The sequence below is a fragment of the Dermacentor variabilis genome, chromosome 11 (assembly GCF_050947875.1).
Source record: "Dermacentor variabilis isolate Ectoservices chromosome 11, ASM5094787v1, whole genome shotgun sequence".
Lineage (NCBI taxonomy): Eukaryota > Metazoa > Arthropoda > Arachnida > Ixodida > Ixodidae > Dermacentor > Dermacentor variabilis.
The window spans coordinates 31694515-31716732 of record NC_134578.1 but is presented as its reverse complement, the minus strand read 5'-3'; the positions used below and the strand labels follow the sequence as shown (position 1 = coordinate 31716732).

At 46.3% G+C, this 22218-nt stretch overlaps 2 protein-coding genes across 6 annotated transcripts in view; one reads left to right on the top strand and one right to left on the bottom strand.

Annotated features, from left to right (window-relative positions):
- The first annotated feature begins 1567 nt into the window (after positions 1–1567).
- Positions 1568–21501, top strand: LOC142564767 (uncharacterized). Its single transcript, XM_075675919.1, has 5 exons — positions 1568–1761; positions 3660–3916; positions 4815–4983; positions 7862–8008; positions 8981–21501. Exons 1-5 carry the CDS (start codon positions 1683–1685, stop codon positions 9232–9234), a joined length of 906 nt encoding a protein of 301 aa, XP_075532034.1. The 5' UTR covers positions 1568–1682; the 3' UTR covers positions 9235–21501.
- The window catches only part of LOC142564766 (ubiquitin carboxyl-terminal hydrolase 47-like), a 72166-nt gene continuing 66739 nt past the window's right edge, over positions 16792–22218 (bottom strand). For all 5 annotated transcript variants that reach the window (XM_075675914.1, XM_075675915.1, XM_075675917.1 and 2 more), the window contains one exon: positions 16792–21951. The gene's annotated coding sequence lies outside the window, so the exon portion shown is untranslated. The remainder of the gene's footprint in view (positions 21952–22218) is intronic.

Here is a 22218-nt window from a genome sequence, read left to right as displayed (position 1 = left end):
TGTCATTAAAAAAAAAACTAATGCCGCGGCGACTGCGTTCACCATGCATGCAGGGTGTGCATGTGTCTTCAAATAAAGATCAGTTGTTAGTTGGCGCCCGGAGCGTTGTATCTCTTTCGTCCCCGTCCTTAGAGCCGTAAGTGCATTCGCTATGTGTAGCCAACTATATACCGTTTCATACATCGCGTGCAACGCTGTGGAGGCTACAGAGACTTTCTGCAGCGGATGCGTTCGCACCAACAAATAGTTCGGAGTTCTTGCCAGCAATCAGGTGAAACTTGTTTATTTAGATTCAGCATTAAACGAGAAAAAAAAAGGTGACAATTGAAAAATGAGAACTGTGTACTTCTACGACTGCTAAAAGGTTGTTTTAGATCAACTTACTTTTCGTTGTTGTTCTTTTCGTTTTTTTTTATTTGCAGCCCGTCGTGGCAGCTTCATATGCATGCTTGCGTGAGCAAACGCCGTTGGCCAGGAGCGAAGCATAGACGGAACGCGCGGAGTGATACATTTTAGGTGACCGTACTACTTGCGTACACAGCGTCGCGCGATAAGTATGAAACGAAGTATTGCGCAATTCAAGATATTACTTCACAGTAAGTGATTGGGTTGAAGTTATCTGCACCGGTGCCTTGATGTCGGGAACTAGTATATATGCGCGAACCCCCTTGCTCTACACAAGTCCGGCTATTGTGCAGCAGAATCAATTGCAATACTCTCCACGTGCGTGCACCTTTCTCCTCCGAAACTCCGATAAGTGTTAAATTAAAATTAGTTAAATTATGAGGTTTTGCACATCCCAAATTAACCGCGATACGAGGCACGCCGTAGTGGCGGGGGAGTGCAGATTAATTTTGCCCGCGTCCAGGGTGTCCTTTAACGTGCAACAAAACCTAAGAGCACGAGTGTTTTTGAATTAATAATAGTGCCCTGTATTGTCGTCACCGAATCGCTAACGCTTACGAAGCGGTGTTGCGGCACGGGCAGGTAAGCATCACATTGTTACATTAAAACCTATCCTTGCGACATTAAAGAAAAGCCGAATAACTCTTTCAGATCGTTCACAGTGGTACGCGTGAGCGACAGAGCTCTGTCAACCCGTGGAGCAATATGCTCCGGAAATACCCGCAAGAAATAAAAAGCGAGCAAACAGAGAAGAGATAACGACAAAAAAAAAAAAAAAACAGACCGTTATCAGCGCGCCATATCTTGGCACTTCCACGAGGCTTGATATAAGACGGGGGACCTATACGGTGAGGTGTTATCCAATCAGGAGGAAGGAAGCAGATTCAAATGCCTCTCCCGCCTCTCCTTCGTCCTATCTCTCCGAGGTTATTTGTTTTGTCTTGACTCGGTATGGGCTAAATATTAGTCCAAATGCCATGTGTATGAACCATCTGTTACGTAAGACCGAATGCATTGCTGACGACACCACCCTAATTCAGGAACTATTTTTTCATGGCGTAGGAATAACGCTACAACCCGTTGGCGCTCGTTCAACTCTACGCGGATGGTTGGCCGTCGAAACAACGCGGATGTTTAATCTAAGCCCCCGAAGGCATAGAAAAAAAAGCAATGAAAACTACATGCGTAGCGTAAGCAACGGCCCTCCTTGCAGTGGCTAGCTGATAAGACCTACTGCTCGTTCGCATAAGCCCCGCTTGCGCGAACAATGGGAAGACATGGCCGCCCTGTGTCGTCTGCTCGCCACGTTCGGTTTCGTCTGCTCCGCGGTGGCGGTTGAATTGGACATGGAAACTTGTGAGTCTGTCAAGTCTGCCATTGGCTTCGTGTGTGCGGTTGCCTTAAGAATTCAAGTGCGCAATGATGTGCTCTGATAGATCTGGCTATGCGGTGGACACCGCACGTCTATGTTGCTCATTCGACGCATATTGACTGGGGGAGGCATTGAGGGCGTATATCCAATCAACCTGCAGTCATTCGAGCATTTTATTACCGAATGAAATATGCGATGCGGAAATTGTGGTTAGGGCGGGTACGTAGTTCAAGAGACTTAGTTAAGAAGTGCTTTCTCGCTCTTTCTTATATCGTGTCTTTCCGCACCTAATGGTGATTGTTTTGCGCAGTACGTTACAAATCTTTCAAGTTGTGACAAAGTCACAACGTGAAGGATTACTAGAACTGCGCCAGTCGGGCATTGCGAAGATGACCTTAAATGTTGCCAATATTGGTGTGTCTCTGTGTTATACTCTAGTCGTAGCAAATATCATCACGCTATATAAAGGTCAAAGACATGGCGATTGTTTGTTCGTTGAAACAGGTAACCTCGCTGATAAGAGTGATACCTTCTATTTATTTTTTGTCTGTTACCGGCCGCCTTTGACGTAAGCCGCACTTCAGACGATGAAAAAAAGAAGGCAGGTCAAATTGCGCCGTTATCAGCGAGGGTAAATTGTTCTTCAGGAAGTAATCGTGATGCATTTCAGTCTTCGTTCATGGTTGTAGAATATATTCGGAAAACTACTGAAGGAACTTTACGCCGAGTTTCAACAGACTGACGGGTCATTCAGTGAAGCAGATTAAGGAGAACGAGGTGGGGGGGGGGGGGAGGGGCTTGCACTACTGACACGTACGTCATAAATGGCTCCCTTTTTTTTCGCGTGGTTTTGCGCTGTCACGTTTACGATGAAGAGACTGTATGACCTGGTAGGGGGACGTCTCGCCGTCTCGGTAATTATTGTAACGTCGATGTGCGGGACTGTATCGACTAGTTTGAGAACGTAGAAATACTGCGTTGACTCAGTGCGGTGGCCACGATTATGCAATAGCTTCACCGCCAACTCTTAAACGTCTCCCCTCCTCCACCCACGAGAAAAAAGAAACCTCCCAAATATATTTAAATTGAATTTCTTAATACACGCGCGTGTGTGTGTGGAGTCCCCCACTACGGCGTGTCTCATGATGAGATCCTGGTTTTGGCAAGTAAAACCACAGAATTTAATTGTTTTTGTGCGTGTTTGGGTTAGTATGCTCGTTTGTGCTTCTGCTTTCTATGTTGACTGCGCAGCCAATTATCGAAAAGCCCTTCATTGAAGGAACGCTCCCAATACTCCGTGTCCTCATTCTTTAATCACTGAACAAAATACAGTTTGCGAAGATTCCTTCAACAGAACAGTTCACAACGCTTCAATTTTCATCGAATGAATCGATCAAACGAAGCGAAGTGTTTTACTGAACAATGCGTACCAAAAAAAAAGTGACGTCAAAAAATTTGTGAGAAAACAAGGTAGCGCTGAGCACGAACTCTGTTTTTGAAGTTGGTTAGAACAAAAACGCCAGCGTACTTTTTTAGTATATAGCCAGAGTCCCTCTCTGGAAGGACTCCATGGTATAACTTTAAAGGGCAATTGCAACGAAATTTCACTTTGGCTAAATTGGTTACAGATGAGTAGTGGTCCATACTGAAGCAATCTTGGCAGATCTATCTGTAAAATTAGCAGAAACATCTGCGAGAGCGTTTTATGGTCACAACGCAAAACCCAGTTGAGGATGACCGAGCATCACTTTGCGTGGGGAGTCTGCAGGGAATATCAAGGCGTAGGTGCCAAATGACGCGAAGACCTCTGGGGGAAGCCTTCGCGCCCTGGAGTGCACATCGAAAAGGTTGGTGATGACGACGATGCGTTCTCGCTGTGCAGTGTACATGAGCGACACCTGTCGGTCGTCTGGTCAGCAACAGCAGCTCACGCTGTTCCAGCTCCAGACCACGGGCAGCCGCTCCACACTCACGCTCCGGTCTCAACGTGCCGACTTCGCTCCGTGGTGGAACGTGTGGGAAAGCTGCGCGTCCAATCTACTGGTGACCAGTCCGCCGGGATCGCGGATCACCGTGGCCATCGAGGATCTGGACATGTACGCCGACCCCAAGGAGAACTACTGCGTCGACTTCCTAGACGTAACTTCGTGCTCTTCCTTTTACAAAGAGAAGCTCTCTCTCTGTCAAACACCGGGGTGTTGGCGTGGCTGGTGAGGTATCGCGCCAGTTAGGCTAAACGCGGGGCTCTGCGTATTGGCGCGGCTGATTTATTCGTCGCGTATAGACCTCAGAACGCGGTTAACACAAGCCGTCACTCGATAAAGACGTCCGTGTCCGGTGGTGGTATGTAAACCACAGTCCCCCAGGCCACAGACGCGTCCTTGCGACATGCCACTACCTGCCACGCCCATTCCCACGTATGTATCGTTAGCAATGGTTGGTGCGTACGTGCGCGTCACGTCTCTTATAGCAACACCTTGCTTCTATCGTGCGAAAGCGCGCCAGATTCTCCCATCCTTCCTTCACGGCAGCCAGCGCTTCGAGACGCTGTGTGACGTAAGACTGCCTTCGGCATAGGCCCAGTTTCTTTTGTGAAGTCGAGTATTATTCCTTCACATTATCCTCTGCTGAAGCTGACTGAACTCCAAGACTGCCTGTGGCAGTGCCTAACCTTCATATGCATGCTTCTGCAACCCCCCCCCCCCATTGTAGAACGCTCCCCCGCTCAACCTCGTCCCAAGAAAATGGATGTCAGCGCCGCGTTTTGTCAGATCTGGTCACTGCTCTTCAACGGCATTCCACGGAATTTCTTGAGAAACGTAATGCCTTCTTCATTCGAGGGGTGGCAACGCGCTCGAATCGGTGGTGGAGTTGGAGGAAGAGCTTCGGAAAGTTGAGGATGGTGTGATAATACGGGGGTTTGCCTTTTCAAAACCTCAGTCTACACCTTCTTGTCATTCTACAAGTGCAGCGTTGCCAACCACGCGCGGTCTTAAATTCCATTCTTTCTTTCTCGGTTCTCCTTTCGATCGCCAAGGTCCGGCCGCTGGACTCCTTGGTGAGTCGATTCTGCGGATCCCTGGACGACACCTACCCCACGACGTACGCTTCGATGGACAACCGGCTGCGCTTCAAATGGAACTTCTACACGGCCTCGTCTGAGAACAGGGGCTTTACCGTGCTACTGACGGCCTTCACGAAGCCAGGTATGCCTGACGTGGTGGCTAGCTTCCGTGTTCTGTATGATTTCACGTACACAGATGGCGGTATTTCAGTGCACATCAACTGCGCGTACTTACACTGTAAAATGTGCTGCAGTAAATGACGGGAAATATCTTGGCAACTCTATTTCCAAGGACTTAATCGTCAAAATGATGGCAGGCCCTCATTTTGTCACGTACTTCACACGGCATCCAATCGAATCGCGGTTTAATCACGAGCAATTTCTTTTCTTTTCATATGGTTTCGTATGGTTTTTCATATGGTATTCGTGACTCTTCTCTCATTGTTCAATGACGATTAAAACGTTTTGTCGGAATGACCTCTATGGCTCGACAAGAATTATAAGAAACGTGGCCGTTAAAATGATGGCTGGATTTTACAGTGTATTATATTTCGAGCATCTACTTCGCTGTATAACTTGACTTAGGCCGGCCACGGCGGCCGCATTTCGATGGGGGCGAAATGCGAAAACACCCGTGTGCTTAGATTTAGGTGCACGTTAAAGAACCCCAGGTGGTCAAAATTTCCGGAGTCCTCCACTACGGCGTGCCTCATAATCAGAAAGTGGTTTTAGCACGTAAAACCCCAAATATTATTATTATTATTATGACTTAGGCAGAATGGCACGTTTGTACTTTGGACACTTCACTGTTTATGGGGTGAAAAGCCCGAAACAATTGACCGCCGATCTCAGTAATAACGACAAAACATAACTAATGATTTGCCCTCAGCGTGAGATAAGCTTGAGCGATGATGACTTTTACCATTTATTTCTTGTTGTTATGGCGAAGGTTAAGTAACAATTGCGCGATTTCAAATCGAAGCGTACGGTGTAGGCTGTATATGAGCGCTGCCATGTTGCACGCGCAATCCCGGTTAGGATTACGGTTATCGCTCGTAACTTCCACAGTAATCCAATGTGTACGACGTACGTGCGCAAATGGCCTCACAAGTTACACATCGCTGTAACGTATCATGTGTCAAGCAAAAAAAAATTTTTAATCCTGCCGATATACAGACAGTTACGTTTTACGTTCGGAACTATACACTTCTGCGGAAGGATATCCCCTAAATACACCTCGTACCTTTGACAGTGCTGCTAGTTAGTTGTGAGCTGGAGTATACATCCTGTAATCACCAACGGCGCGCACTTCGTGTACCTTCGGGCACCGAAATTTCTCTTAAACCTACTAGGCATGATAACCGATAGTTATTTTTCATTTTAGACGTAGAAAAAGAAAATCCGCCAAATAATCCGGAAGGATTCATGTGAATGAAACTGTTCCACGGATTTTGTGTGATGCGAAGTTTTTTTTTACGATGCAGGCGGTGTAGTGGGAAGGGAGGGTTCGCGTCTGTGAAAGCGTTCAGCGATATATCCTCTCGAGTACAGTTACTCATACCGCCGTTGCTGCCGAGCTCATAAAAGTCACTTTTGTTTTCCAGTTCTGATTCGAAATCACAATGATTTGTTCCTATGCAGCAATGTGTTGACTAGTAGTGATGTCAGGTGCAGACGACAGAATATGTGCCTGGATTTAAACGAGCAGAAAATACGCATCACCACACGGAAAAGCAACCCCACGATCGATCGGCAAAGGAAATGAAGCATATGCAAGGCAACCATTCGGCTGTATTATATGCGGCTGATGCGGTGTTCAGAAATGGGAAGGATATACCTTTAGGCGGTTCTCAGATATACTGTTTATTCGCTTATATGCGCCGGAATATCTTTTGGCAGTTCAAGAGGTCCTGCCTCGATAGCAGCAGAGTCCTTTCATACTTCGAAAGGTATTAAGTACTCTGACAGCAGTCATGTATACAGGGTGTCCCAGCTAACTTTAGCCAAAGTTTAAAAACATGCTAATGCCACGTAGCTGGACAGAACCAAGGTAACGTTGTTTGCCGTCGCTTGGAGAGATTCGATTTTTTTTTCACTCCACCTAGTTAGATAATTATTCAACTTCTCAAATATTATAATTAGATGAAAAGTGTCAATGAGAAAATTGTAGAGAGACATGAAAAACTGCCGATACAGCTTTCTGCTGCTCAATACCTGCTACATAAAAGTTTTTCCAAACGCGAAAGAAGCCCGTGAATACACGCAAAGTGCCTCGAGCGGCCAGTCGCGCGACACGTGTACCGTATTCAGTTTCCCCGCAACCGCTGTACCAGGGTTTCCTTGAGTTCTCACGTCAGTACCTCTCCCCCCATTTGTATGTGAACTGCCTCTTTTCCTCCCTCCTCTCTACAGTTCTATCTACGTCCTCCTGGACTTGCACGTTAAAAGGAAGCGCTGCAGTTTCCACAATGCTCTTGAAGGGGAGTCACGGATAATTACAGCTGTCAAGAGGCTAATGATGCGACGCCCAGGAAGCTCCAGAGGGCATTGTGCACATTCGACGCGGTGGAGTCCAAACGAGTTTCTCGCGTCACCTTTTCTGACTCGCTACTGTCATGTATACACACGCTCTGAACCAGCATCCGACGTGGTGTACCAGACAGCAGCTGCAGCAGTGCGAAAGTCGAAGGAAGAAGCGAAGAAAAAAGCTTCGCTTTAAAAGTGCCTGCGTTAACATAAAACCGGCACGGACGGCCACGGTCGATCATTTCATACCTTCCTTCTTTCCATTCAATATGTCAACTCCTGGACTGAGAAGACCACCCATTGCAGAGTGGAGGAGCTACTCACGGGTTTATTCTCATCCCTTTCGATGTTCCGTAAACTGTACGTAATAAGTTTACGGACGTACAAACTTCATTAGGGGTGTCGTTAACAGCGCATCATATTGCACCAATCCACGCGGAAAGTGCGCGTTTTATAGTTTGTAGCACAACTCCACTTTCCTTATTTTTACGCAGCGGACGGTCGTAACTGCACGACCGCTGGCTCTGCCTCGCCACCCGACGCCCAGTTCCTGTGCGACAACGGTCGCTGCATCGACGCTAGGTGGCAGTGCGACAAGCGCGACAACTGCGGCGACGCGTCGGACGAGAAAGGTTGTCGAGGTGAGCGAGACCAAGCAGTGCATTACATTTGTACCGAACGTGCGAATGTCCGAAATTACGAACACGGTTATATATATTCCCCGTTTCATATCGAGAATTCTATGTTCGAACCGTTCGATTAAACCTCCCCTTCCTTGCATGCCGGGCACCTGTCTAGGCTCTACGAGTAAATTAAGCTATGAACGTCACGATAACATAGGCCACTGTGAAATAATAGCTGGCCCACACGTTGCCGCGGTGGTGCAGCGCAAGGTCGCGGGTTCGATCCCGGCCGCATTCCGATGACGGCGGGGTGCAAAAATGCCCGTGCATACCGTGAATTTGTAGCAGGTTAAAGGGACACAAGAGAAAAAAAAACTATTTGAGCTGCATTTGTAATTACCCTGCTGCAATACCCAAAACATTCATTCTTGCCGTGAGAGGAGGCGTGATCATCAAGAGACTCAAAAAGGAAAGACAGGCGGCGCCGCCACCTTCAATCTCCCGCGACAGCTCGCTGTGACGTCGCTGATTTTAAAGGCGTCTGCCCGAGCCTATCTCATCTTGTTTGCAAAAGGTGAACTGCATTGTATTCAAAAAGAGCCAAAGACTGAACTTAAGTATCGAGAACCTTTGAGCCGCAGCGGCTTAAATGAAAAAAAATAAAAGCTTTGAAATTTCTGACGTCACACGGACAGTTTCGGCGCGAAATTCTGAAAACAAAAGCTTGAGCTTCATTTCCTCTTGAGTTAAACTATTACCGTGAAATTAGCGAAAATACAACTTCGGCAGAATGTTTTATCAGTCTATGCTGACCGAGTGGTCAGGTGGTCCAGGTGGTCAGAACTAATCCGGAGCCCCCGCCTACGGCGTGCCTCATTATCAGATCGTGGTTTTGACACGCAACACCCCGGAGTTTATATTGTTCAATGTGCAACCCAATGAATGCTCAACGCGTTGGGCTTCATTGTAGACTTCGTTATTTAATTCCAGATGAAGGCAGCACCTTGGCGACACTGAGCATCTGCGTATGCGTCGCAGTTGTCGTGGTTTCGGGGCTGTTCGTCACAGCGGTCTGGATGAAGTTTAAGAGGCCGCCGAGCCGAGGCGCTGCGATCGTCAGCGTACCAACGACTGCGTACAGCATCGCCGTTGGTCCGGACAACTCGAACAGACCTCCACCGTACGGTCATCAGCCGGAAACCACAAGCACGGCAGTATCAAGGTCGTCGGGTAACCGTTACTAGGTTGCGCAATGTGAAACTTTATCCGCATCAGCGATGCCATGTCGCGACGCAGAACTTTACGCGACGCGTGTCGAGTTGGTTGCAGACATGTCGTCGTCCAGCCAAGGATATGCATCATCGACGACAGCCTGGACGTCTGCTTCCTGCGTATGCTTCTAGTCGACCTGGAGGAGCTACTTGAATACTCGAGGCGAGCGCCCAGGCCTACGAGATCTGCAGTTCCGCCATCGAATTGAAAATGTACCTGTGCGATTTCGAGTGCAGTCACTGCGGCAGTTTTGTCACGACGAGCTGTTTTGCGGTTTCCAGAACATGAGACATTCCACTGAAACCACCGCTGCTGTCCATGGCTAGGTGACTTAAAGCGGTATAGCAGACACACCCACTATGCGAAATGAGTTTTTGCATCACACTTTACAGAAAGAAGTAACTGATTTTACTTCACTTAAAAATGTAATTGATTACAGTGACCAGTTGCTGCTCCAAATGTACCCGAGCAATTACTAAAAATAGATTATACTTTTACGTAACTATTGCTCCCGCCTTTTGTTGACATTGCACAAACAGTAAATAGAACAAACTGGTCTAACTCTATCTACGCGCCGTATGTAGCCTTTCATGCATTGGTTACCTTCGCTAACAATTGCTTTTCTAAATTTTGTTTGGTCGTCTTCACTCGTTTTCTTGAGAGCATCAGCAGCAACATTGGAAACTCACTTGATGTGCGCACTGGAGAGGACGACGGTGTTCTAGCGTTTGAACATCCGACGTGTAAATTGGCAAAAACCAGGCGCCGGGAACTATCCAATGACAATGAAAAGAGCGAAGACCAAAGAGGAACCTTTAGCTATGGGACTGCTGCATCAATACACGTGAAAGTAACAAGTTTTTTCGGCAACCACTGCACCAAATTTATGGAGGTTCGTTACATTCAAAAGAAAAAAAGTTAAAATCTAGTGACTGTAGCAAGTATTTTTTATTTAGGACGTGCATATTGTCACGGGTATAAAGCTGTTTACACTATGTATTTACACAATGCATATATATACAGCAGCCCAGAAACCCGAGAGGCTGTGGCCACTCTGTCGTCTTCACCATCGACAACCTAGTCCTTTTTCCACCATAACACGGCCCCCGACAGATAAAGCACCGTCCCAGTGCTTCAGATGGGGCCATCGGTAAGGGCATAGCAAGGCTTAAGCCGAGAGACGTGTACGACGTCAGGTGATGTGGAACCGGGAGGCATAACGGAGGTCACGGAGATTACCTTATAAGTGACATTGCTCACTTGACGTAGAACACGGCAGCAGGAGAGCCTGGTGAAAAATATATGTCACGATGGCGGCAATTATAAGCGTGCCGTTGAGATTCCTGCAATGCCAACAGACAAGTATGGGCAAGCTGGCGTGCATGGTCAGTGTGGCTGATGGCGTCGTGAGCATACTCGGTCCTCGAGTCCTGTACCAAGGGAAGTGAAGTGTCCAATGGTAATACAGGGTCACGACGCAGAAGTAAGTAAAGGGGAATACCCGGCAGTAGCGTGGCGTGATGAATTATAGGCGAACTTTGACATAAGGGAGAGCCACATCCCAGTCATTGTAGTAAGGTGAAAAGTATTTAGATAGCATGCCGGTAATGGTTCGATTAAGTCGCTCAGTAAGGCCGTTGGTCTGGGGATGACAGGAGGTAGCCAGTTTGTGTTTGGTAGAACATGAGCGTAGGATATTGGCGACGTCAGTTGCGCAGCTTGTGGGAAGTGCTCGAGTGATGGTATACCGCGTCTCGTAATCAGTAGCGACAGCGATCCACCTATTGCCGGAGATGCACTCGGGAAAGGGGCAAAGGACATCCAAACCCACGCGAAAGAATGGCTTAGGTGGAATGTCGATCGGCTGTAAGTACCCGGAAGGAAACGAAACTTCAGACATATCTTGTGGACCATGGAACAGGGAACTCTCACGGCGCGAATTTTCTCTGGGTCTGGTCGGATGCCAGTTGCATTGACGACATGTCCAAGAAGAATAATCTCATGGTGGCCAGGTTACATTTCTTGGAGTTGAGCTGCAGACCGGTCTTGTGAAAAACGGCAAGTACAGCTAAAAGGCGCTCAATGTATGTGCTGAATGAGGGCGAGAACACAATAACATAATCTAGGTAGCAGAGACAAGTCGAATACTTGAATCCTTGGTGTAATGAGTCCATCATACGCTCATAGGTAGCCGGAGCGTTGCATAGCCCAAAAGGCATAACTTTGAATTGGTAAAGACCATCAGACGTTATAAAGGCGGTCTTTTCACGATCTAGATCATTGACAGCAATTTGCCAATATCCGGAGTGCAGGTCAATGGACGAAAAATACTGTGCCCTGTATAGTCAATCGAGGGCTTCATCGATACGAGGTAGTGGGTAGACGTCCTTCATTACGCGGTTGAGGTGGCGGTAATCGACACCATCTCCATGAACCGTCCTTTTTGACCAGCACGACAGGGGACACCCAGGGACTTGACGACGGTTCAATGATGTGTTTCGCTAGCATCTTGTCTACTTCCGTTTGGTGACGTGATGCTCCGAAGCTGACACTCGGTAGGGTCGCCGATGGATGGGTGGATTATCGCCTGTATTTATACGATGTTTGACAAGCGACGTCTGGCCTAAGGGTTGGTCGTTCAGGTCGAATATATCCTTGTGGGAAAGCAATAGACTGCAGAGCTGTTCAGTCTCTGCAGGAGTGAGATTCGGGGCGATCATTTTCCTAATTTCGTTGTCAGTACATTTAGCAGACTGGAAAGGCTCGCAGGAAGCGTCGATGGCAAAAGTCTCAACGCAACTAAATTCGAAAGCAGCGATTGTAGCCATGGTGATATATCTTTTGGCAGAATTTGCTTAGCGAGCCCAAAATTCACCACAGGGAGATACATGCAATTGTCTGTGACCCTCACTATTGTATGCGGAACGGTAACATTGTGAGTGAGAATGATGGCAGTTATGGGAGCGGAGATGTAATCACCATCAGGAACTGGCATAGAAGGCGACATTTCAATGTATGTCAAGACCTGTGGTGGAACGTGAACAAAATCAGCCGGTCTTAGGCGAATTTAGTTTGGTATCAGAGGAACATCCAGTAGAGGCAGGTCAAGACAAACAGTACTTGAGGAACAATTGATGAGCGCTGAATGGGCGGAGAGAAAGTCTAGGCCTAGACTGAGGTTATGGGGGCATTGGCCAAGTAGAGTGAAAATTACAACAGTATGGCGGCCGGAAATGCTCACACGTGCAGTACACATTCTGACCACGGTCACCGTGCTACCGTCGGCAATTCATACAAACCGAGTAACGGCTGGCGTAACAATTTTCTTTAAATGGTGGCGTAATAATTTATATATAAAATTATTACATTATTTATATGTGTGCCCCGGTATCTATGAGTGCTTTGACGGGTGTGCCATCAACTTGGACATCAAGGTTATTTCACGTAAACAGCGTAAAAGGAGGATTTTGCAGCAAATGTGACATTGCAGCACCACCTCGAGGTGCCGCATTGCCTAGTTTTCCTGCTGGGATGGTCCTGGGTAGCACGGCTGCGGTGAGCGGTGAAGCTGGGGCGGACGTGGCCGACGACGTTGAGGCGAGGGCGAGCGAGCATAGCGGTGAGTCTACGTAGTGGCGTCGAATGCGTCGTAGAAGCGACAGGGTGAGGAACTTTGGGGCGAACTTGCATTCCGGAAGGTGTTTCGAGGAGGGGACAGCCAACGGCTCCGGCAGTGATGGGAAACGTGACCAATTCGGCCGCAGCAGAAACAGATCGGTCTGTCGTCAGGTGTACGCCAGTCCGATGGATTCCTTGTATAGGGATAACAGACACTGTGAGGTGGACTGTGATAGGACCGAGGTATAGGAGCAGGGCGGGTGTCAGGGCGACTCAAGGAGCAGGCGCTGGGAAGACCCACATTAGTGATTTCCTGGCGGACCACGGACTGGATCAGCGATATCGTCTCAGCAGTGTTGTTCCAAGACGTCTGTTGAGGCGAGGCAGAAAACGCTGCTTTTGAGTTCGCGGCGTACAATGTAGGTCACATTTTCGTCTGGTGGTGGCGAGCTAGATTCGTCGGTGGGGTCGGTACAGGAAGAGGTCGCAGCAGTATTTGGAAGCCGTGTAAACTGCTTGTATACTGCTCGAAACGGCGCCATTCCTTCACGATGGCGTCTACAGTTGATGAGTTTCTAAAGACCAGAAGGTTGAATGCATCGTCCGCAATGCCTCTGATAACGTGTCCAACCTTGTTCGCCTTTGGCATGGACATGTCAATTTTATGACAGAGGGCTAGAACGTCCTGAATGTAAAAGACATATGACTCGGCAGCAGTTTGGGCACGCATGGAGAGTTGTTGCTTGGCATCTAGTTGTTGACCGGTCGGATTGCCAAAAACGTCAGACAGCTTCTCTTTGAACAAGTCCCAGCTGGTTAGCTCTTCTTTGTGTGTGTAAAACTAAGTTCGCGGTGTTCCGTCGAGGTAGAACATTACATTGGCCAACATTATAGTCGGATCCCACCTGGTCACCTTGCTGACACGCTCATACATCTTCAACCATTCTTCTACGTCAACACCTTTGACGCCGGTGAACTTGCCGGGGTCTTGAGGCTGAGGTATAATCAACGTACTGGGTATATATGCGTAGTCGGCATTGCAGCTGCAGACGCGGTGCCTTCCACTGGAGGCATGGTCACAGGCTGGGTGAGACGTCCGCTGCGGAGCTCCGTGGCGAAGACGTGTACGCAGCACGTCCACCAAATGTCATGGGTATAAAACTATTTACACTATGTATTTACACGATGCGTATATATACAGCAGCCCAGAATTCCGAGAGGCTGTTGCCACTTTGTCTTCTGCACCGTTGACAACCTTGTCCTCTTTTTCCTCTGCAACAATACTTTTAAAGAGATTGTTGAAAATCTCAAATATTCATGAACGAAACGATTATGTTCAGAACTCTTAGTAATACGATACCACAATTCTGCAAATTGCGCCTATAAAAGTGCACCTAAACCGGACAAAATTGATGAATTATACATGCATGGCTCTCAAATACACCACTAACATTCCAGTAGGACTCTTGCAAGGCCCTCGCAAAATTACAAGAGGTTCATGCAAGATAAAAATATATCAAATTTTTCTGCTATTTTCTAACGGATGCAGTTCACAGAACTGCAACATTTTTTTGGTGCAGATATACGGATTTGTGAACTTCGTGTTTCGATTTAAAATTGCTAATTACTGGCAACACTTGTAAAAACAATCTGAAACCCTAAAAATCAACATCCCATTGTCACTAGAACCAAACTTTCTAAAATGCAGCAATTTAATCAAAAGCTGTCCAGGGGTTATCTCAGAAAAGCATTTCTGCATTTGACGTGTGTTTGGATGGGAGGAATCGGAGCTGGGCCCAAGCTAAAGCTTCCTCTTAAGTAATCACAAGCAAAGGGGGTAATGGATCTCGCATTCGCAAGCTTCCTCTTAACTCGATTAATGTGGGCACTCTAACGTGATGGTGCTCGTGCCAAACAGACACGCGAAACCATCGCGAGATGCAAAGCGCAGAGCCGTCAATACAGGCAGTGTGACCTCAGCTGAGCACCGGGTTTGTCCATCTGAATAGGCGCATGCGCGAGGCAGCTTCGCTGCACGACTGCAGTTGCTCTGCTGTAGCTCCTGACAAAGTGCGCAAAACTGCGCCAACCGTTGCAGATGGTTTCGCCAATAAAGCAACTGTTTACATGTAGTAACAGTCCCTCGAAAAAAAAAAAGAAGAGTACTATACAGTAAGCATTGCCAAGGGCAAAAAGTTCACCGAAGACTATGATACTCCCTAAATTTGAGTGCAGCTCTATAAGCGGGCAATCAGTCTCGTGCGACACGTTCCAAACGGAGCGAAGTGGTGCAACTGTCTCGCTAATCGGGAGATCGCGAGAGGCAGCGCGTGGGCGCGATCCACATCAGCCCCTGCAGACAGGCCTCTGCTCATGCAGTGCTTTGTTTCCATATATGCCACAGGCGCGATCAGAGATCACTGTTTGAAACGCATGTTCAGTTTCGCCTCGCGCGATTGGCCTAGGCCGATTGCGCGAGCCCGATCGTGCATTCATGGCGCAACTCTCTAAATGTTGGCATGAAAGATGTTCATTGCACCATTGCTTTCTGCCTTTCTGTAAATAAAAACTCTCTCTTCGAGCCATGTTACATTAGCACAGCAACCTGATGCGCTAACCAGTCGACCACGGACTACCCAATGACCCAGGTAGGCAGGAAAACTGTTAGATGCAAACATATAGATTAATATCTCACAGAAAGTGCGTGAAGTATCCTAAGAATGCTCACTCACTTAGGCATTAAAAGGTAACCAATCAATTACGAAACTACCGAAAAATGTAACCGATTAAAGTATTTGCATGTGAATCTTTATGTACATTGTTATGGTTTTCATTATCTCCTAGAGGAAATTCAGCATTCCGGAGCTGGTGTGCTCTGGTCTGCTGTTATGCAATGAGGAAGATGGAAACTGAGTGAAAGTAAGGGGATGGATAAGGAAAACGGAAGGAGTGCATACTTTTAGACAGTGGCCTCGCTAGAGCCGCTAGTCTATAGCAGTGCGTCATGCAGGAGCTTAAACAACGCTATCGGTGTCTTAAGGAGCCAACAAAGACACCAAGGACAACATTATGCACACGTAATGCGAAGATGTGGAATCGTTCCCCACCTGCAGCAAGTTGTTTTTTCATTCACTTTCATTGCCATTAATTTATCATTTCTTTGATTCGATCAGTAAGTACAATTTCCCCTATATTGTCCTTGTTGGCTTCTTACATGATTAATAAAAATCGGGTCCCTCGGTTAACCCCCTTTCCTCGCTATCGGTGCCTGCCTCACAGTTGCAGTATCAAGCTATGGGCTGAGAATAGCACCCTCCTACAGTGGTTGCCCGCCAACGCTGGCGAGCTAGGAAACTGTCTAGAGTCAGTCTTTCCAGCATATATGCTGGGTGCTATCAGGTCTGTGTTCCAGTGTTTCAGGTGTTTGGGAATGTTAATGTGCACCTAAAAACGTACGTCACATGAGTTTTTTTTTTGCATTCCGTCTTCATCAAAATGCGGCCGTGTTGGCGGCCGAGGATCGGATCCACATTTCCACACACACATTCCTACATGCTCCAGAGCAAGAAAAAAGCCGCTGAGGTGGGCAAGCCAAAACATGTGACGAAACTAACTTTCTGGATTGAATGGTTGAGCTTTGTGCGTAGCAAACGAATGTTTTCAGATACAGCACAAAGCTAATGCAGCTTTCGCACATGCCGCCAACACGGTTTCGAAGTGGATGTTGATCCTCACTGGAGGGAAAAATGACAACTTTGCCGATCTTTGATCAACAATTCTGCAACACAGCACATCTACTCTAGATTTTTCTTCCTCTAATGGTTCGCAGTCAAGTCAGCAGAAAATGGCTGCTAAGAGCTGATAGGTGTGAATGAATATGAGAACAAGAACGCTTCAAAAACTTCCGAAAAAACTCTGCAATATATTTTTTTTATTCCGGCGCAACGTGCCCCCTTCAATATCAATAAATAATAAAACCGTAATCAATCTGTCAAGGCATGAACTGCAGCCACTATACAGACACATCTTGTACGTGGTGCATGTACGCACACAGAATACAAAAAACAAAAGCATGCACACAACTCCCGTCTCGCATTATGTAGCAGTTCTGGGTGCCGGGTTTGTGAAGAGAAACGTAAACGCGCTAAACCAGGAGCACAAGAACTTGAAGCAGCCGCCTTCTTTCACACCGGGAAAATGTCTCTTCCCCATTTCCAAACGGTGAATGGTAAAACAGTTATCCTTGGTACACACACTGTCATGACCTAAAACCTCGGGCCAGTTTGTTTTATGTATAATTGTGGTAGAGTCTTCAGCTGGTTCCATTCCTTTGAACGGAGGCGACATCCACTAAACCTCAACTGAAACTTCAAGCTGTTTCAAGCACTTAATTTCAAATAGAGAACGCACCACAATCGGAGTGTTCAGCTTTAGGGGTCCTTACACGACCATGAGCCCGAGAAAAAAAAAAAAAAAATCTATCACAGGGCACTTCTTGCAGCATTGCACAGCCTAAACAATTTTCTACATTTTCTAAGAAAAATCCCCCGGCATGCTTTCATTGAAAAAGAGCATTTCCCCCGTGTCCTCTTTCACATCAGAGGCGCCACTAGAAATTGGTTTCACAAAATGGCTGAGAAGCTCTCGTAACATTAGACGAAGTGCTATAGAGAGAGAAAAAAAAGGGGCAAATGGTCTGCTTTTAAGTTATGTGCCAATGCAGTTAAGAAAGGCTGCTTCACGATGGCTGCCCCTGAACACTTGTGCAACATGTTGCTCTCTCATGGCATGCTCCATTATTCCATTATGGAATGGACTGACTGCAGTCTCGCCTTATTCTCCAACACATTAAACCCCCATGCAGTTAAGTGTAGTTCCGTGGCAGCTTTTTGCGGCTACACCATGAAGTTACACCCACATGGCATCAGAGCTCTACAATCACACCAGTTGAAATATTACACTAAGCCCTTAACAATGACCCGACAATCGACCTAGACTTACAACTGCATCACTCATCTGCACGCTGGCCGAGTAGCAGGCAATACGACATGGCAGCGAGACCTGAATGTCTCCTTCATAAGGGAGCCAGGTTTAAACAGCTCTTGCAGATGAACCAATGGCTTGTTCGAGCTCAAATTTCATACAGAAATGGCATTTAAAGGTGCATTTTGTACAATTCCATAATTGCACTGCCTTTCTTCAAGTAAATGATAGAATTGCAAGCATATATTTTTCAGCGGAAGGAACAGTGGCGTTATTTGCCCTATGAAAATGCTTGTAGAAAAGAATGCTGAGTAGTTGCAGCCTCCTGGTGCCAAGTGGTGGCACTACTTCTGCTTAATTCTGGACAAAGCAGGCACATAACACCAAATATACCTAAACATGATACGCAACAAAATCGTCTGTTTGGCGCTGTGCCAGACGATGTGACACTTGCTCTTTATTTTGGACGAAGCAGGCAGTAACTACTGCACCCAAACTACCGTGGGATGCTATTTCTGTGCAAACTCTGTGCACGAACAATCCAGCAATTCACCTAGCAGAGCCACTAACACACGACTCCTTTATCAAAGCAAGGATTTGATAAGAGTGGCTGACATCGAATTTCCCGGTCACAAGGGGGTGGCTCTGGAGCCAGCCAGGTATTCAGGCAAGGTTTGATGACCAATAGAATTGTGGAGCTCTAGGTACATCACAATACATCACTATTCTGTACTGTGAGGCACAAACCTATGCGACAAGGCACACGAAACTGTTTGCGGTTATCGAAACGACCAAAACCCGACTATGTTTTGCACGCGTGGAAACTACACAAATGCCTTTCACCATCACCAGTACAGCATGGGAACTGCTCTCACAGGAAAACATTACAGTCATTACAAACATGCATGGTGCTCCACATGGCAAATGCCTACGTCGGACATGTTTTTAGAAAGCTAGTCACATTACGGCAAAAAATGGCTGCTCGCCAAGGCAGCTTGTTTTGGCCGCCCACCATATCACATTCATGAAAGTTAGTACCACAAATGCATCTCAGAAAAAAAAAAATGTTAGAAATCTAGACTAGCTAATGGGTTAAAGTGAGTCCTCAGGCAACAGTGTTCTGTCCCTTTTTCACAGAACAATGCAATCGGCAACAGTGAACAATAGATGTGAATCCACTGCCAATCCCAGCAACGCTGTCGACTTCGTATGCCCCCTGAAAGTTGATGGACTGCCCCTAAATGTCCAGCAGCTGAAGCTAACCTCCTGGCTGTGTTTCACAAGCAGATTTAAGAGAAACTGTAATAAACGGTTGAAAAGGACTCGAATTCACATTCCGGATAAAAAAAAAAGTCCAGCAGAGGAATTGCTGCACCGCACAGCATAGCACAGCATAGCTATGATAAGTTCTCGATGTTTCAACAGCAAGAAAGAAGCTTGTAACACAGACCATACCCTAGCAATAGAGCCCTCTCAAATGAAGTTGTAGAGTGCCCAGCACAGAAAAGTGATAGTCTACAAAGCCTAGACTATGATGGTAATCTACGATGTCTCCACTCGGAGGAGGTTATTCTGCGAAGATTTAGACTACCCTCTGGCTGGAAAAGGATCATGCACACTATCCAGCAAAGCAAGAGGCTAGCCCAGAGTACAAAGACCACCCCTTTGCTGTGCTGGGAACTCTACAAACAATCCTAAGATGGATTACCCTGTTCGTTAGGATACAAAGTTACCTGTAGTTGATTAAAAACAGGCCTAAATCATCCAGAATGAAGTCGGCACGTGGAATGGATTGTACAATGTTGGCCACAGCACAACGCACGGCTAAACAAATGCACTGAAAGCTGGACGGTGCAAAAAAAACGGCTGCTTTTGTGAAAGTGAATCTTCAGTACAGCAATGCATATGAAGGCCACTGCTTTCTTCCTGCTTAAGAGCAAACTGGGTGATGCTGAAGAACACTGCATCTTTTTCGGAGTACTTTTTCTTTTTCTGTACTGCACAGGCAAGTGGACTTGCACTAGGAATAGGAACACCAAAAGAAAGTAAAAGAAAAAAGAGAGAATGAGGGTAAACCATTTCAAATTTTGTCATGTTAAAAAAGCAAAACTCAATCCTGTGTCTTCACATGCCCGGGACAGACTAGACCTTACAGACAGGGTATGCAGGCTGCAGAAGCTATCGCAACGCATCAATAAATAATAATAATAAAAAGGGCAGGAAACAGATTTAAAACGAAAGAATTTGTGGTGACGAAAATGGCTTATTGAATGAACATGCTGCCGCATAAAAACACAAACACGTACAATCAAGAGATTTGCCTAATTTAGGTCTTTGCATGGACACACAAACAGGATTCCTGCATAACTGCATAATATGCAACTGTCACATGCTCACTTAAGAACATTCAAATCCAATGAAGTCCACGAGTCCCATAGGCACTCTGCCGTGAGCTTGCACAAAGAAGCCAGTGAGGCTGAAGTATTTCAGTGGTCTTTGGTTACAATGACCACTGAACTTGAGCGTGCAACCAGGCTATTCTCTCTACAGATTGTGGTGGTACGAGGCACACAGTCTAAGCTCTCCAGGACCTTGGTAAAATGGTTGTACATCATGATCATACACTGACAACGTTGTTACTGACAATGTTGTAATACCACATTAAAAGTTTACTGTTGGCTTGATGCAGTTCGAGAACAGTCAAATCTATATGTAGAATCCTCCGTACGCTTTGAGCGATGACCTAAACTGATCTTTATGGCCACAGTTACATGCATTTAGTTATGAAATACTCAACTAATAAAACCAGGTGATGAAGTAGTTAAAATGGACTTTATACCAAATGACCACACCTCAACATTAATTTGGAAGACTATGCATATATGAACTGTGTTGTAGAACTAGAATATCTGTTTTTGGTCAACCTGAAGTGAAGTGTGCCTTATGTGACATATCTGATAAATACTTCACTGGTGCGTCAGACTGTCAGCTTTTGCACATTCATTGATAAGAAAATGAAACTACTTTAAAACGACAGTAAAACAAAACAAAAAGTACGCTGGTATACAATGTTCTGTAAAACACTGCATTCACAACCACGACAAACATAGTCTGACTGACTATTCAGGAAATCACTTGCAAAATGACGATGCTGAAGAGTTTCAAATAAGCTTTGAAATTCCGATGCTTTTCTTGAATATTGATGTCCTCACATGAACTCCTGTTTCGATAACTCCACTGTTTCGATACCTGGCATGGACAACTGCGACGACCTATTTTGATGAGCGTGTTTAGTTACGTTCGGCTTACAAATGCCTTCTAAGAAAAAACAAGAAATAAAAAGACAACTGTAAGAAAACTGCTTTATAGCTTTAATAACTTTCTATATGGAAACTCTTCACCCCATCACAATTTACCCATAGTGACATGTTGACCTACATGGCGGCGTACAAATACAGCCCTGCATCAGAAGCCGAATGGGGGACCGCTGCTGAGATCTGAAATCTTGCAAGACAGTTTGCTGTACCTGAGAGGTTGTGAGGAGGGGGAGTGGTATTGGAGTACGTAGTCGGCCTCATCACTTTCTGAATAAACCTGCCAGCATAGATGCAGTTGATTGGCTAGAGCAGCTAATAAAAGCGTTCGAAAAAAGAAAATGTAGAAAGGGTGTCAAAACTGCTGAGGAAGTGGCTGAAGTCTCCTTTCTGGACTGCAGATACATGTATATTAAAAAAAAAAAGATCCAGAAGAAATAGACGCAGCTAAAGAAAGGAGGCTGACAGTAGGAGGCACGTTAAGATGTGGACATGTTTCGGGTGCACGCTTCCGAGCTTCTCCTCGAAATTTCTTTGACACGAAAGAGATGACAGTTTCTGCACCGGGACGCATGTTTCCGTTGTTGACAAGGAGAGAGAAGTCGCCGGCGTCAGTTTGGAGCCGGCAAGACGGTCCCCTCTGCTGTCGTCACCGTCTTCACTACGCGGCACTGCACTCGTCCTGCCGCGCATAGTCACAGACACTCGGTCGATCACTACGGTCCTCTTCGAAGAAAAATACCACTAGGCAGCAGTGTCGTGATCCTGGGTAGCCTGCAAATGAAAGCACGAGCAAGGAGCTTGAGATACTCGTTCACTGCATACAGTCCTTCACAGTCACACACTTTTTCGGACTCGTAAGGGACTGCAGAAATTCCAAGTAACTGAACAGCCTGAAAAAAAATGTCGATGTTAAAATCCAATCTTTTTTTTTCAAGGCCAGCAGTACAAAAAACTATCATTTACAGAATTGAGTCATGCGTTGCGCTTTGTTTAGAGAATCTCTGGTTAAAATTTTGTGACTGTTGAAGCTGTGTTCCG